Below are 16782 nucleotides of genomic sequence, written 5' to 3' on the forward strand. Positions count from 1 at the left end.
GACATATGTCCCAATGGCATAACTCTTTTTTTTTGCAGTAATGGAGACTGAACCCACCAGCACTCTACCCCTGAGCTACATCCTCAGCCCTTTTTATTTGTTTTGAGACAGGGTTTTGTTAAGTTGCCCAGGCTGGCCTTGAACTTGTGATTCTCCTGCTGTAGCCTCCTGAGTTGCTGGACTTATAGGTCTGTGCCACCTAACTCCTCACAAGAAGTGGAAAGTTTGAGATTTTAAGTGGGGAATCTATGGCATGAAAATTTTTCACCTGAAGATTGTCTATTATTATTTTTTATTGTAAACAAATGGGATACATGTTGTTTCTCTGTACATGGCGTAAAGGTATACCATTTGTGTAATCATAAATTTACATAGGGTAATGTTGATTCATTCTGTTATTTTTTCCCTTCCCCCCACCCCTCTTTTCTCTCTATACAGTCCTTCCTTCCTCCATTCTTGCCCCCCTCCCTAACCCTAACTGAAGGTTGTCTAAAATTAATAAATTATGGGGATGTGGTTGTAGCTCAGTGATAGAGCGCTTGCTTAGCACGTGTGAGGCCCTGGGTTCGATCCTCATAAAAATAACGAAATAAAAAAATACAATAACATTAAAAAATTCATGAAGTACTAGAGCCCTTTTTTTGGAGGAGGAAAAAAAGAGACCAAACACCCACTAATTCATCCAACAAGAAGCCATAACTTTATTAATGATAGAAACAGTACAAATTTCAAACCAAGCTGCAGTTACCCTTTTGAAACACCAGAAAAAGGTCCTGGCTTTGATGGTTACATTGTTAATTCCTGTAAGAGAAAAAAACATAAGGTGGTTATAGGTGAAGTGGGAGAATTCTGGCTATTAAAACCTAAGGCAAATCAGAACAGGATTTGGAATGACACTTCCAAAATGGCTGATACCAAACAGAGAAGAGTTACTTTTCCCTTTTTTTTTTTTTTTTTTTTTTTTTTTTTTTTTTTTTTTTTTGGGTGCTGGGGATCGAACCCAGGGCCTTGTGCTTACAAGGCAAGCACTCTACCGACTGAGCTATCTCCCCAGCTTTTTTTACCTTTTTTTTTTTTTTTTAAGAGTTACTTTTCATTGGTTAGGGAAGAGAGAACCCAGGAGAAAAAAAAAAAAAAAGAAAGACTTGGAGACTTGGACACTTACCATTATAGCATTTACAATATCATTACTGTTGTTCTTCAGGGCTCGGACCGCCTTTGCTCTTGACACATTTGCTTGTGACATGACCAATTCTATATCCTTAACTTCCACACCTGTTTCATCAACCTAAAAGAGAGGGGAAAACAAAACAAAACCAAAAATAAATTAATAAATTACAGATAAGAACAACTTTCTTTGGAGCCAGAGTCCCTTGAATCTAGTTATAGGTGTAAACAGGTATAAATAATAGGGATTGAATGCCTAAAACAATAATCTACCAACAGCAAACATATCACTACACAGAGGATTATAAAAGATTTTCTGGCATACCTCTTCCTCTTCACTTTCTTCTTGTACAGTTGGAGTCTGTGTATTTTCTTGAATGTTTGAAACAGCTTCACCTTGAACTTTGAATTTCTCAGCAGCTGCTAACTGTGCTTGCTGAGATAAATCTTCAATCTACAAAGCAAACAACAGTGATTCATGAGAGCAGATTAGTTTGCTATAAATGAAAAATTACATATCCTTTTGATACCTTTTCAATACTCTAAATCTATTTAATACATTCTAAATCTATTTCAGGTTAAGTTAGCATATAACGGTAAACTGCCTGCCCTATGACTATAACCAGAGGAAAAAACTAGCTTAGGTCTAGGTCTCAATTAAGGGTGATTATGCCTCCCAAGGGACATCCGGCAATGTCTAGAGATTTTTGTGATTATCACACTGGATGTGAAGCTGTTAAACATCTACAATGCATAGGCTAGCCCTTCTAGAACAAAAAATTATCTGACCCCAAATATCAACAGTGTTGATCTAGAGCAACTGAAGAAAACTTAACTCACCTTGGCTTCCCCAAAAACTATGTAGGTATCTGAAGCTGGACTCTTGTAGACATCTGGTTTTGTGATGACAAAGAGGATATTCTTAGATTTTCGGATAGTGACTCTAGTAACCCCTGTAACCTGTCGAAGACCCAGTTTGGACATAGCCTAAATAATAGAAAAGAACATTAAAAATTTCAACTTTGGAATCAGCTTCACAAAGCAAGGACTGCAACAATAATACCACATCCAAAGCAGACTTTTTTGGGTTAAGAAAAGATATAAAAGGGCCAGGCAAGGTGGTGTGTGCTCATGAGGCTGAGGTGAGACCCTGTCTTTAAATAAAATACAGAAAAAGAGCTGGTGATGTGGCTCAGTGGTTAAGCATCCCTGGGTTCAATCCCAGGTACAAAAAAAAAAAAGTAAAAGTATAAAGTTTTTCAGCTCTCCTGGGTTGTTACTAAAACAGTACTTTACTACTATACCAAGAGTGCCACCAGAGGTGTTTAACTTAACATCTTACCTTTCGTGCCTTCTTTTCACTCCGACTCTGTTTTGCTTTACTGACTGGTTCTTCATCGATTTCAGCTGCAGCTGCCAGCTATGAAGACAAAACAAATTAAGTAGAAACCAAGATCTGGATACCACAATCTCTGTATGATTTTTCCCTTTATTAAGATTCACAGTTCCAAATACAAGAGTCAGCCCTGATCAATTCTGGTTCTCCAGTGCTTCCTTGACCCAAGTATTTATACCAATCAATAAGAGAATAGTCACCTGTGCTTGTTGTGTGGTTGCTTGTGTGGAATCTTGTTCCTCAAGCTCTGGTACTGATTCATCACTGTCAGATTCTGTTCCAGACCCTAAGATGACAAACTTCTTTTACTATTTTTATAGTAGAAATTTTAAGGAGGTCATACCTCGCTATGGCCTACTTGGACTAGAGGTCACTGCTTTATGCTAGGCCTTACAAAGTGAAATATATGAAGCCAGTTTGGGAGCCAACTTAGTCACAAACTAGTGTGTACACATCTATTAAAGAACCATCCCCAGAAACGAGGGATAATCAAAGATACACTTTATGTACTACAATTATTCTCTTTCCCTTAAGATCTTCATTTCTTGGCACAAACACTAAGCATCCAAAGAACTTCAAATTTTACCCTATATCCCATCTACTATCCACCCCAGAAAGGTTCTGGCCAAAGGGATCTCCAGACACACTTAAGTGGGAAAAACAATAACAACAAAACAATAAATCAATAACAAGGGCTGGTAATATAGTTAGTGGTAGAGCAACGCTGGGTTCAATTCCCAGCACTAAATAAATAAATCACAAGGTGGAGGCAGAAGAGGCAGGGCACTTTCCCTCTATCATTTAAACTTATGAAGGAGGCCAGAAGCAGTTGTGTACACACATTTGGCCTATTTTCAACCCTAGTAATTTGGCCTGATCAATACTGCTAGAAGATTCTCAATTACGCCAAATTCTAATAGCCACCTTCTCTACTAGATATTGCCTGTGACTTCTCCATTTCTTCTGAATGTAAGTCACACATTGAAAGGCCGAGCATCGATAAACACTACCAAGGGGAAAAAAAAGCATATACCTGTACTATTCTCAGGCTAGGAAAAATAGGTTATCTATATTTCAAAGAAAAGGGAGTCCCTGGGAAATTGGTAATTACTAAGAAATACAAATACAATAGCTCCAAATTTCCCAATATTTTAGCAGATCCCAGGCCCAGGGACAAGGTTAGTGATGTGATAAGGATTAGAGCAAATTAGAAGTCTGATAGGTCTTGGTTTCCAATGTCAGATCAGTTAGGTAAAAAGAATGGCCAATCCAGGGTTCAGTCTAGACCATATCACACAAGACCCTAAATACTATCTGACGTGATGAAAACCAAGATTTAGTTTTGTATTCCTAGAGCTTTTGCACTTGATAATTCTACGTACTACATCCAAATTCAAGCAGATATACTGGAGAAAGCGACGCATCCTAGTGTTAGTATTGGTGGGGAGCCCCCAAGAGGGGTGTGGGCAACACACCATGCACACAGCAAACCAAGGCAAATACCCTTGTTGTTCTTCAGAACAGGTTGCTTGGCAGAGGGGGTTGGGGCAGGGACCCCAGCAGGTTTGGGGGTGGGCATGTTGACAAGGACGGACTGGAAAGGCACTCCCCCAGAGATTGGTTCCGGGGGAATCAGAGGCGGCAGCTCATCCTCATCAGCAGGGGCTGGGGGCTTAGAGGGTGATTCCAGCACCAGCTCAGTGGAGGTCGGCAGAAACTGTTGTTTAGGAAGCAGAGGGGGAACTGGGGAAGGAGCAAGAGGCAGGGAGACTGGTGGGGTGTGTGCTGGAGACGCAGATGCTGATCCAGCTATAGGAAGGACCTTCTCAGAGGCAACTCCTGCTAGAGGGGTAGATATCTTTGACAGAGGGGAGTGAAAAGGATCTTTGTTTTCTGCAGGAGAAACAGGGTCCATCAGCAGAGGAGCTGGAGTCACTGTAGAAAGGGGTCCTTTAGCATCATTCTTAGTTGAGGGATCTGAGCACTTAAGAGGCAAAGCTGCCGAATTCTTCTTGCTTCCTGGGCCTTTCTGAGTGGGAACTGTGATGTGTTCATTTTCTGGAGCTGGGGCAACAAGTACTTCTTTGAGAGCCCTGGGGCTTTTCTTTGAGGGGACACCTTCAGGTTCTTTAGGAGCAATGGCCCCTGTGGTACATGTAACTGACACTGGGGAATTAGGGGAGTCTTTGGGGGAGGCATGAGCAATGCCTGGGAGAATGCGGGCCTCCTTAGGGGATGAAACCTCTTGGTGAGAGGGAAGATTCACAGCTCTGGGAGTGGGAAAGCCTTTGGAGGATGGGGTAGCTGGGGCCTCTTTTGGGGAGGGAGAAGTGACAGCTGGGGGAATGGAGGCCCCTTTGGGGGCTGAGGCCTTTTTAGGAGGGGAAGTAGTGTCTGGAGGAGTGGGAATTCCTTTGGAGGATGGGGTTGCTGGTGACTTTTTGGGAGGGGCTTCCTTGGGGGCTGTGGTTGCTGGGTCTTTTTCAGGGGAGGGAGTTTCTGTGGCCTCTTTGGAGGCTGCAGTTGCTGGGGCCTTTTTGGAAGTAGGAGGAGTGTCCATTGGGGGAGTGGGCACCCCTCTGGGGGATGAGGTTGTTTGGGCATCTTTGGGGGTTACACTTGCTGGGGGCTTTTTGGGAGAGAGAGGAGTCACAACAGGGGGAGTAGAGGCCTCTTTGGGGGCTGCAGTTGCTGTGGCTTTTTTGGGAGAAGCAGATCCCTTGGAGGATGGGGTTGCAGGGGCCTCTTTGGATGATGCAGTTGCTGGGGCCTTTTTGGGAGAGGGAGGAGTGTCAGCTGGGGGAGTGGAGACCCCTTTGGGGGATGGGGTTACTGTGGCCTCTTTGGGGGCTGCACTTGCTGGGGTCTTTTTGGGGGAGGGAGTTATAGCTGGGGGAGTGGAGACTCCTTTGGGGGATGGGGTTACTGTGGCCTCTTTGGGGGGCTGCACTTGCTGGGGCCTTTTTTGGGGAGGGAGTTACTGTGGCCTCTTTGGGGGCTGCACTTGCTGGGGCCTTTTTTGGGGAGGGAGTTACTGTGGCCTCTTTGGGGGCTGCACTTGCTGGGGACTTTTTGGGGGAGGGAGGAGTTACAGTTGGGGGAGTGGAAACCCCTTTGGGGGATGGGGTTACTGTGGCCTCTTTGGGAGCTGCACTTGCTAGGGCCTTTTTTGGGGAGGGAGTTACTGTGGCCTCTTTGGGGGCTGCACTTGCTGGGGCTTTTTTGGGGGAGGGAGGAGTTACAGTTGGGGGAGTGGAAACCCCTTTGGGGGATGGGGTTACTATGGCCTGTTTGGGGGCTGCATTTGCTGGGGCCTTTTTGGGAGAGGGAGGAGTTACAGTTGGGGGAGTGGAGACCCCTTTGGGGGATGGGGTTACTGTGGCCTCATTGGGGGCTGTACTTGCTGGGGCCTTTTTGGGGGAGGGAGGAGTTACAGCTGGGGGGGTGGGGTCACCTTTGGAGGATGGGATTACTGTGGCCTCTTTGGGGGAGGGAGGAGTTTCAGTTTGGGTCCCTTTGGGGGATGGAGTTGTTGGTACCTTTTTTGAGGAGGGGACAGTCATAGTTGTGGGAGTGGGGACTCCTTTGGGGAAAGGAGAAGTCTCAGTTGGGGTCCCTTTGGGGGATAGAGTTAATGAGCCCTTTTTTGGGGAAGGGGGAGTCACAGCTGCGGGAGTGGGGGATCCTTTGGGGGAGGGAGGAGTCTCAGTTGGGGTCCCTTTGGGGGATGGACTTGTTGGGGTCTTTTTTGGGGAGGGAGGAGTCACAGCTGGGGGAGTGGGGGCTCCTTTGGGGGATGGAGTTGTTGGGGTCTTTTTTGGGGGGGGGGGGAGTTACAGCTGGGGGAGTGGGAACCCCTTTGGGGGATGGAGTTGTTGGGGCCTTTTTTGGGGAGGGAGGAGTCACAGCTGGGGGAGTGGTGGCTCCTTTGGGGGAGGGAGGAGTCTCAGTTGGGGTCCCTTTGGGAGATGGAGTTGTTGGGGTCTTTTTTGGGGAGGGAGGAGTCACAGCTGGGGGAGTGGGGACCCCTTTAGTGGATGGGGTTACTGTGGTCTCTTTGGGGGATGGAGTTGTTGGGGCCTTTTTTGGGGAGGGAGGAGTCTCAGTTGGGGTCCCTTTGGGGGATGGGGTTACTGTGGTCTCTTTGGGGGATGGAGTTGTTGGGGCCTTTTTTGGGGAGGGAGGAGTCTCAGTTGGGGTCCCTTTGGGGGATGGAGTTGTTGGGGTCTTTTTTGGGGAGGGAGGAGTCACAGCTGGGGGAGTGGGTTCCCCTTTGGGGGATGGGATTACCGTGGTCTCTTTGGGGGATGGAGTTGTTGGGGCCTTTTTTGGGGAGGGAGGAGTCGCAGGTGGGGTCCCTTTGGGGGATGAAGTGGTTAGTGCCTTTTTTGGGGATGGGGGAGTCACAGCTGGGGGAGTGGGAACCTCTCTGGGGGCTGTATTTGCTGGGGTCTTTTTGGGAGTTGGAGGAGTTACAGCTGGGGGAGTGGGGACCTCTTTGGGGGATGGGGTTACCATGGTCTCTTTGGGGGAGGGAGTTGTTGGTGGCTTTTTTGGGGAGGGGGAGGTCACAGCAGTGGGAGCGGGGACTCCTTTGGAGGAGGGAGGAACCTCAGTTGGGGTCTCTTTGGGGGATAGAGTTGTTGGTGTCTTTTTTGGGGAGGGAGGAGTCTCAGTTGGGGTCCCTTTGGGGGATGGAGTGATTAGTGCCTTTTTTGGGGATGGGGGAGTGGGAACCTCTTTGGGGGCTGTATTTGCTAGGGTCTTTTTGGGAGAGGGAGGAGTTACAGCTGGGGGAGAGGGGTCCCCTTTGGGGGATGGGGTTACTATGGCCTCTTTGGGAGATGGAGTTCTTGGTGGCTTTTTGGGGGAGGGAGAAGTCACAGCTGGGGGAGTGGGGTCTCCTTTGGGGGATGGCGTCTTTTTTTTGTGGGGAGAAGCCACGGTTGGGGCAGTGGGGGACTCTTTGGGAGAGGGAGGAACATCAGATGGCAGGGTGGGGGCCCCTTTGGGGGATGGAGTTGGTGTCTTTTTTGGGGAAGGAGTCACAGCTGGGGCAGTGGGGACCCCACTGGAGGCTGTGGTTACTGGGTCCTTTTTGGGGGAGGTAGGAGTCACAGCAGGGGCAGTGGGAGTCCCTTTTGGAGATGGGCTTGCTGGGGTCTTTTGGGTCAAGGAAGGAGCAACAGCTGGGGGAATGGGGACCCCTTTTGGGGCCAGAGTTGCTTGTGCCTTTTTGGGAGTGAGAGAATCCTTTTTGGTTAGTGAGCCTTTAGGGCCTTGAAAAGAAATATTGGCCTCTGGAAGGAAGGAAGCTTCAACTGGAGAAATAGAAGATAGATTTCCAGCAGGAACATCAGGGCTAGGAGAACCCTTCTTGGTTAGAGGTCTTTTAGTCTGAGGAGACACATCAGTTCCTAAAGGACATGGCGAGTCAGCTATGTAAGTTATAATTCCTTTGGAAGACTTAGAATCACTGGGGTCCTCATTTGGGCACACAGGAGAGGAAGCTGAAGATGCCAATGATGAGGTCTGAGAAATACCATCAACATTCTTTGCAGTGGACAGAGCAATCCCAGCTGGGGGAAGAGTGGAAAAGGGCACAGACTTGGGAATTTCAGGAGCCAGTGCCAATGCTACTGCAGAAACAGAAACATTCTCGGAGGATAAAGTCATAGATGGAGCCACCGGGCAACATTCAGAGGCTGGAGAAACCAAAGGTAAAAAAGCAAGAGTAGAAGTGTCCTTCTCATTTGGGTAACTTTTAGGAGCCATCCCCACATGATCAACATTTTCCAAAGGAACCTGAGCCACTGCTGGAGCAGCGACAGAACTTTTAAGAAGCAGACTAACAGGGTCTGGGCTTGTATAAGCATCTGTCTTGACTATAGAGGTTGGGGAGTTAACACCCAGAGAAGATGCAGTAGCACTGGCTGCCCCAGCTACAGGGAGAGGCCCTACAAGGGTTTTCTTTGGTACAGTGCTTTCAGGAGGAATTATCTCCAAAGATGATGTACCTTGGGAAGAGGAGGAATTTTTAGGGGCTGAGAGGGCCGAAGGTAGTAGAGTAGGGTTTTCCTTGGTGGGGTGTCCTGTTTGGGCTGGAGATATAAGAGCTGGCAGAGGACAGACTGGTATACCCAGAGTAGTTGCTATCTGAGAAGAAGGAAGCTCTTTTTGAGCCACAGGTGACATAACCAAGGCAGTGGAGGAAGTTGGTTCTCCACTACTTATGGGACCTGATGAAATTGGAGGAGACACAGTAGCAGCTACCTCAAGGGTAGTATGTGCTGCAGAAATCACAGAAGGGCTAGTCATCAGAAGTGGGGTAGTTCCAACAGAGGAGATAGGTGTTTCTTTCAAGTCTGTTCCTGGAGAGGCAAGAATCTGAGTCCCCAAAGGCTGATGAGTGGCATTAGGAGAATCTTTAAGAATGAGCAAGGCTGAAGGAGATAATGACATAGTAGTAGTTACATTTGAAGAGCCAGAAGGGTAGGAGGCTATGCCAGTCACTGTAGAGGGGCCTTTGTCAACAGACAGATCCAGAGAGGAAGCTGGAGACCTTTTTGGAAGAGCAGCCACAGTACCAGTAACCAGCTCATTTCTGGAAGAAAGGGGAGGAATTACAGATCTCTGAGATGGATAAGAGGTCCCCAAGGAACAATGATCTAAAGAAATGGTATTCACTGCAGGATTTGACAATGTACTAGGACCTGCCTGACCTAAAGTTTGGAGAGAAGAACCCAAAGAACTCTGATGTAAAGGTGCAAGATGAGAGCCCAGAGAGCTAGGGAAAACTGATGGGATGCTGGGAGCCACAGTTTGAGAAGAGACCACTGCAGGAATAGACTGAGTTGAAAGTGATAAGGTAGCAGGTGAACTAACAGGCCCCTTCAGGCTGAGGCTTAATGGGTTTTGTGGGATTAGAGCTGAGGAAATGGGGATACCTTTAATCTGGGAAGTAATGGTTGAGGGAGTAATGGATGGTGTCAGAGGACAAGAGGTTACTGCAGATTGAACAGAGGCCAGAGGATTTACAACAAGGGAAGGAGTAGCATTGATTATACCCGGAGGACCTGAACTTGGGGTAGTAGCTTTTGGATTAGGGAGTACTTGAGAGGGAACCTGAATAGGAGAGGGTTTTGGTTCTGAGGGAGTAATGGGAGTTGGTAGACATGTCACTGACCCTGACTCAGCCACAGCAACTGTTGGAGGTGAGGCAACAGGGTTAGGTGGAAAAGCAGAACTCTTCTGAACTGAGTGGGGAGCCAATGCAACGAGGGCCAAGGGAGCTGAAGAGGAATGGGCACCTTTCAGAGTTGGCCCTATCATGGGAGAGGCCAGAGCTAAGGCAGCTGGGGAGATGGGAGGCCCTATAAGGTGTGGTAGGAAAGTTGGGGTGTTAGGGACAGTTTCCAAAGGCACGGCAGTTCCAGAGGATGGCTGGGGAAAAGGAGCTTCACAAGGGGTTGAAGCAATAGTAGAGGGAGAAGGAAATGGGGAAGGCTGGTTAGCAACTGCTACAGGGCATTGTTGAGGGGTGAGGGAGCAAGGAGGGGTAAGGGTTGGTCTAGACTGCCCTAAGGAAGCAGTGACATTCAAGGCTGAAGGCACAGGAAGCACAGCTGGAGAAAAGCAAAAAAGAGATAAAGAAGGAAAAGGGGGAAAAAAAAAAAAAAAAAAAAAAAAAGTGAGTTATGTAGCCCAATGTGGTACAACATGCCTCACAGGAGACAATGGAGTTTTAAATCTGAGAATGAAAGTCACCACACAGATTAGACAACAGTGACAAGCGACACCAAAATTCCCCAAACATTTCAGTGGTGAAGTTGAGAATACATCCTTCTTATCTTCCGTACTTTCTAAGTTCTACCAAAATAAATCAACAATTTCAGGATGGGAAAACAGTTAAAAAGTAGCTTATCTCTAACTAGGGAACAGAAGTTCAAGAGTGGGTTGGGAACAACATACTTTTTATCCTTTTCCAGTTGTGCCTTTCCCTTTCCTCCTGAAATGGAACCTCATTCCTATGTCTTTTCTCACAGTCAATGGAATTATCACTGGACTAGCTGTGCTACCATGTCTACCCAAGGATCACAAACTAAAACGCTTTGAACACTGGAATAAGGATGGCTGTCGGCAGTCAGTATTAACAGGGAATCAGCTGAATGAGAAAAAAAGTTTTTTTTTTAAAAAAAGGTTTCCGCTAGGCCAAGAAAAAGATCACTCTGTTAAACTGAAGTTTTAGGAAGAGGGTATCTGGCATAATTCATTCTATCAAAGTGGAAACTCTTCAGCCCTTTACCTCCTTATGCCTCAGTTTACTTACTCAACAACACTAGAACAAAAAAACCGAGCCATAAATGGGTTGGACTTCATATTCTACCCTTCCTCAGTAATGTTAGCTCTTTATAGACTTCAATCCAAGATGAATTAGACCTCTAGGGAGAGCGCTTAGTCACTTAGGGTAGGGAGTGTATTATGAAATTCTACCCAACTTGTTAAACCAGACTATGGTTCTATTTTGGAAGGCAAGCTGTAGAGTGCAAATAATATAACAGGTCCTCACCTCTTAATCTGAATAAGTATTCTTATTCTGGTCGGTTAAAATAGACCAATATTTGACACTATTGTAAAACTAAGCGAGAGGTTTTCCAGAGGAGGGAAAAAATACCATGTGTGGCTTTTAGGAAGAACATCAAATTAAATCAACAAATGCTCAATGCCTAAAAGGGAGTGTTAAAATGGGGAGGGGGGAGAGACCATAGCACCCAAATTCACAATTCAACCAATTAATCTTAATTCTTACAGTGTCTGACTATGTAGTTAAAGTCAGGTGGCTCAGGAGAACTGGTATATCAAGATCTTATGATTACAGTAAAAAATACTACCAAAGGGGCTGGCTGGGGATATAGCTCAGTTCGCAGAGTGCTTGCTTGCCTTGCAAGGCTTAAGGCCCTGTGTTCAATCCCCAGCACCACCACCAAAACAAACACACATACACACCTTTCAAACACATTAACAAGAATTTAAGACATAGAATATCTTTTCTTTTTACTGGACCTCAAGATGGGATAAAGCCCAAATAACTTGCTTTGCCATCACAACCAATTTCCTGCATCAGCTTATCCATTCATCTAACAGACTACTTAATTGTAGTTACAGATAAAATTCTGAGGAGTTATCACAGGTATTCAGTATTAGATACTTTCTGTATTAATCAGAATGTTTAATAGCACTAATGGTTACTTTAGAAGTCAAGTTTTGAAGTTTGGAACCAGATTATTCTAAATTTATCCAAATTTCAGTCTCCACGTTTGAAAAATTAAGTGGTTTAATGAGACTGAGACACTGTTTAAAGTCTTATTTAGCAATGAACTATAGGATCTTTAGAGATCAGTCCTTTATCATCGCATTTCATAAATCTCTTGTAGTTAAAGGATTTTCTATTGCTCATTCCCGGCTGAGGGCCCCCTCCCTTTTCTTTTCTAGCAGCTGTTCTAATCCCTTCAGCTGCTAAAATGGACAGGTGGGGAGGAAGAACCTCAGTGTTTTCAACTACAAACAAACTTTAACTCCAAAAAAGGTGAAAGAAATTGCCCTTGACAGATAGTATTAAAAAATCAAATTTACTATTAAAAAAACAGGATAGAGGTTATAACCTTAAGATTCCCTTCATTTAGTTTGCACAACTGACCCAACAAGACTATCATTTTACATCTTTTCATTGCTTCCTCTCAAGTTTTCTAGAGATGTGTTTTAACTGGAATTAAAAACTTGCCTTCACCTTAGATTCTACACCCATTAATTTCAATGATGAAGATCAAAGAGAGGTTTATTTCATTTTTGGTTTCCAGACAATGGCCCAGGCACTATTTTGGCACTCAACAAATACCTCAGCATCAACCAGTAAAACAAATTAAACAAACCTAGGACTCTGAGGCTCTGTAGGACACATTTACCACCAGCACATACCTCATTCAGACATGTGATGAAGGCACAATGCCAAGTTCTGCTATCTAAAACCTTGATGCAACTTGCTGGCTGGAACCACAAAAGCTCAGGTCTCCTTGGTCTGCCTGTGTGTCACCCAGTTCTAATAGGTATGAATCCTATTAGAATAGAATCCCCCTCCCCACTCAATCTTCCCAGGAGGTGGCAGTTCTACAGCAGAGCTGCTTCTGAGGCATTTGGAATAATTCACAAAGCAGGCTGGGGAATTTTAACCACTCATAAATCTGAAAGATACTAATTTTATTCTTGCTCCCTAAATAAGTTCCTCCAGAATTACAAGTTCTCCTTTCTGGTAAAGCTGCAACCCCATCTTTTTTGGTAGCAAATTAGGCAGAAGTATATTTCTTCTTTGTCACTTGACCCACCCACCAAATGGCCTTAGAGTCAATCTTAATTAACAGTACAGGAGATATAGGAACCTACCTGTCTCAGCTTGGGGCTGTGGCAACTCCTGCTCTGTAGCAGGGACGGTTTCTGTGGCTTCACCGGGCATTTCTGAAGAAAGGGAATAAAAAGGAGGCCTGAATTGACAGGGATGTACTTGCCCAACCCAGGGCCAACTATTAAGAACTCTAGGGAGGATTGTTAAGTGGGAAAAAAAAAATCATGAGGATGTTTGGGGATAACCTTCCCCAAAGCGACTGAAAATAGGTGGGAAACGTGACCCTCAGATATCCACAAAGCAAATCACCTCACTGAGTACGTTCCGCAGAAAGCAGACTTCCCAGTGCTCGGGGTTCGTTGTATTCTACTCTTGATCCCACAAGGCCAGCAATCACCACTGCATTCTCAACCCAAGAGAAAAACCTCAGACGATACCTTGAGCCCTCTCCCCTAACATTCACGCTACCTGGGCTAGTCCCCCCCGCGCCGCCAGGACTCTCTTCTGGCGACTTCTGAAAGCCAGGAGACGAAAGAGGATACCTTAAGTTCCCAACACTCCCTTGTCACAGTAAGAACGGTGTTGAGGGTTCTAAGGCTGTGACCCCTTAACCTCCTCTGGATTCCCGCGAAGCAGTTCCCAACAACAGACGCACTCAGCCTTTGCCCCCAACACTATAGTGGCTCCTATGTCCCCCTCATACCCGGGCTCTGGCCTGGCCCGTAGGGCCCTTAAGCCCCGTTTTTCCCAGGACACCGACTACAGACCCCCTTTTGTCCGGAGACCCAGGGACGAGTAGGAACCCTGTGGCCATAAAGAGACTTCAACTCTCCTTAACTCTAAATCCCCCGGGCAGCTCAGCCCGCGAGAAAGGAGGATGGTGGCGGATGGAGTAGCAGCGCAGACAGAACTTACTGTGCGGAGAACGCGGGACCAAGATGGCGGCAGAAAGAGAGCGAGCTAGAGCGTGACCCACGCCTGTTGCAGAAGGAAGCCTGGCGCGGAGGGGGCGGGGCCATCATCCGATTCCGGGTCAGGAGCTGTTGGAAGCTACTTCCTTTATCCAGTGACCCAGCCGGCTGTTCGTAGGGCGGGGGTGGTGACGAGGTCTAAATAAGGGTAAGAATTCAGAACCGGACACACTGGCCTGGCAAGGAGCTGTCTGCGTGTAGCCAGGCAGCCCTGGGACAGCCCGCCCCTTCCTTTCCAGCGAGCATGTTTGCTTCCCGAAGGTAAACCGTGGAGAAGCGAGCCCCGCCCACGGGTCCGCAAAGTAGCAACAGCAGTTTAAGGTTTCCCCTACTCTGATGCAGTGAAATGCGGCATTAACTAATAGCGAACCCCAGGGATTGTATTGACACCATTGGATAGTAGAAATGACCCAGGTTAAATCCCATTTTACGATGTTGAAATCAGATTCCTCTCCCCGGGAGGTGGGGGTGTGGGGTCGGGGGAGAATTATAGGCACACAACAGTTCTGTTTTGCTTGGTATTTGGGGCACTTCTTAGATATTCTGAAACTTGTCCAAGGGCCCGGGATCCCACGTTAAGAATCCATTCTCTGTACAGGGTTCAGAAGTAGAATGTAAAACCCAATGTTTTGTTAATGAAAAGGCTACCTAACTCCCATGCCATTTTCTGAGCTCTAAAAAAGAACTGACCAGATACAAACCTGAATTATCGAAATCAGCTAACCCTATTGTTCTAATGACTTGAAGACGATTACGACTGACTTTTAAGAGACGCAGTGATATTTTAAAACTGGGGAGTAGAGGGGAGGCGAGCGACCCCTTTCCCTATGGGCAGGCTTAATCCCAGCGAGGCAGGAGGATAAAAAACAGTTTGAGGCCGGCATGGGCAACTCGTGAGATCCTGTCTCAAAATAAGGGTGGGAATGTGGTTCGGTGGTATAGCGCCCCTGGGTTCACTCCCCAGTACTGGAAAACAAAAAACAAAACAAAACAAAACAAAACAAAACAAAACACTATTAAAGCGGCTTTAAAATCTGAGATAACTGGGCACAGTGGCGCAAAAACCAAGCAAGCAAAACAAACAAACAAACAAAAAGTGTATGCCTATAATTGTTTTTTTGGGGGGGAGAACCTAATTTTAAATCGTTCTAAATCATCTTTTCCAAAAATAATTGGGATTTAACCTAGCTTATTTCTACTTTTCAATGGTGTCATCCCAGTGACTGGGGAGCCAAAGGCAGGAAGATCACAAATTCCAGGCTATCTTCAGCAATTTTGTGAAGCCCTGTCTGAAAAAATAAAAAGGGTTGGGGATGTAGCTCAGTGGTAAAGTGACCCTGGGTTCAATTATCTAGTACCCCACGCAAAACCTCTACCATAGGGCTGAGGTTGTGGCTCAGTAGCAGAGCACATGCCTAGCATATGTGAGGCCCTGGGTCTGATCCTCAGCACCCCATAAATATAAGTAAAATAAAGGTATAAAAATATTAAAAAACAAACAAACCAAAAAACCTCTACCATAATGAAGTGAGATTAGGATTAGTGGACCAGGATTAATCTAGATAGTAGAATTTATCAGGAATAGAAAATTTGGAAATTCTCAGGAGAGGCTATTGTGGAGTGATTAAGCACAGACTCAAGTCAGACTTCTTTTTGATCTCATCTGGTTGACTTTAGACAACTTAATTAACCTATGTTTGCTTGTTTCTTCATCTGAATAATGGGGCTAATAGTAGCTACTTCATACAATTGTTAGGCAGACTAAATATATTCACATTACTTAAAAGTTAGTGTTTATTATTACTGTTAAAATTGTGGATAGAATTAATTTCTAAATAAGTACCTGATCTGGAAGATTTTCAGTGTAGTCCATTTACCTTCAGAAAAAAAGGGTGAAAAGTGGCCAATTGTCTCCTTAGCAAGCCCATGGATTTTTAAAATACCTTTATCTATTTATTTTCATGTGGTGCTGAGGATCCAACCCAGTGCTTCACAGGTACTAGGCAAGTGCTCTACCACTGAGCTACAATCTTAGCTCCAAGCCCATGGACTTTTAAAAAAAATTGTTCTAATGAATAGCCAAGGAAGGATGTACTTTTTCTTTGGGTTTCTTTATAAATTGGCAAGTTTAAGATTTTAGAAGCTGTTTCTGTACCTTTGATTTCTACACTTCTATCAGTGGATTGGCAAATCAGGGAAAAAGGAAGTCAGTAGTCTTTGATCATGTTTCTGTTCTCTTCATGAACCAAACATTTGTTCTTTTTTCAAATTTGTTCTTTTTAGTAACATTTATTCTTTTTAATGAAAACAGTGTTCTGTAATTAATAATTTTATGGGCTAGTATACCAGCTTTTATCCAAGGGCTTTAATGTTAAATTATTTAAATACTTTACTGAAGACATTTTTTTGTGTGTGTTTTCTCTAATGCTCTGTCATAATGCTGTATGCTCCTGCTACCCAACTCCAGTATTAGAATTGTTTTCTTAATGGTCTGCTCCCTCACTAGACTGATTAGAACCATCCATTAAAACCGCAGTATCTGTGGAATTCTTTCCTTCAAGGTATTTGTTTTTCCAACTATATATGAAGCTTTTTTTTTTTTTTTAATATTTCAAGTTGTCAAGGTGGGGTATTGGGAAAAGTTTTCAATTAGCAATAATCTCGCCTTGGATAAACCTCATTGGCTATGATACTGCCACTGCGCAAAGCTACTGAAGACATTTAATGGAAGCTTAACATGTCTCTTATTGGAAGCACAATACTCCTTTCTACTTCTTCCTTTTTTTTTTTTTTTTTTTTTTTGTACTGGGGGTTGAACCCTGGGTACTTTACCCCTGAACCATACATATCCC

The 16782-nt window shown here is 45.2% G+C and overlaps 1 protein-coding gene across 12 annotated transcripts; it reads right to left on the reverse strand.

Moving 5' to 3' along the window:
* Nucleotides 1–677: 677 nt before the first annotated feature.
* Nucleotides 678–14032, reverse strand: NACA (nascent polypeptide associated complex subunit alpha). 12 transcript variants are annotated; one of them, XM_079141576.1, is made up of 13 exons: nucleotides 13875–14031; nucleotides 13001–13072; nucleotides 6611–10188; nucleotides 6453–6508; nucleotides 6167–6184; nucleotides 5551–6064; nucleotides 4067–5402; nucleotides 2764–2849; nucleotides 2510–2587; nucleotides 2008–2154; nucleotides 1493–1621; nucleotides 1166–1288; nucleotides 678–801 (listed from the first exon to the last, which is right to left on the reverse strand). In XM_079141576.1, the coding sequence occupies exons 2-13, from the start codon at nucleotides 13068–13070 to the stop codon at nucleotides 787–789; spliced, it is 6150 nt and encodes a 2049-aa protein (XP_078997702.1). In that variant the 5' UTR covers nucleotides 13071–13072; nucleotides 13875–14031; the 3' UTR covers nucleotides 678–786. The 12 variants fall into 12 exon arrangements, with proteins under 12 accessions (XP_078997702.1, XP_078997701.1, XP_078997698.1 ...); XM_079141575.1 differs by lacking the exon at nucleotides 6167–6184 and adding an exon at nucleotides 6269–6286; XM_079141572.1 differs by adding an exon at nucleotides 6314–6375 and having other exon boundaries at nucleotides 6419–10188.
* Between the last annotated feature and the right edge of the window lie 2750 nt (nucleotides 14033–16782).

The sequence above is a fragment of the Sciurus vulgaris genome, assembly GCF_902686455.1.
Source record: "Sciurus vulgaris genome assembly, chromosome: 5".
Classification (NCBI taxonomy): Eukaryota; Metazoa; Chordata; class Mammalia; order Rodentia; family Sciuridae; genus Sciurus; species Sciurus vulgaris.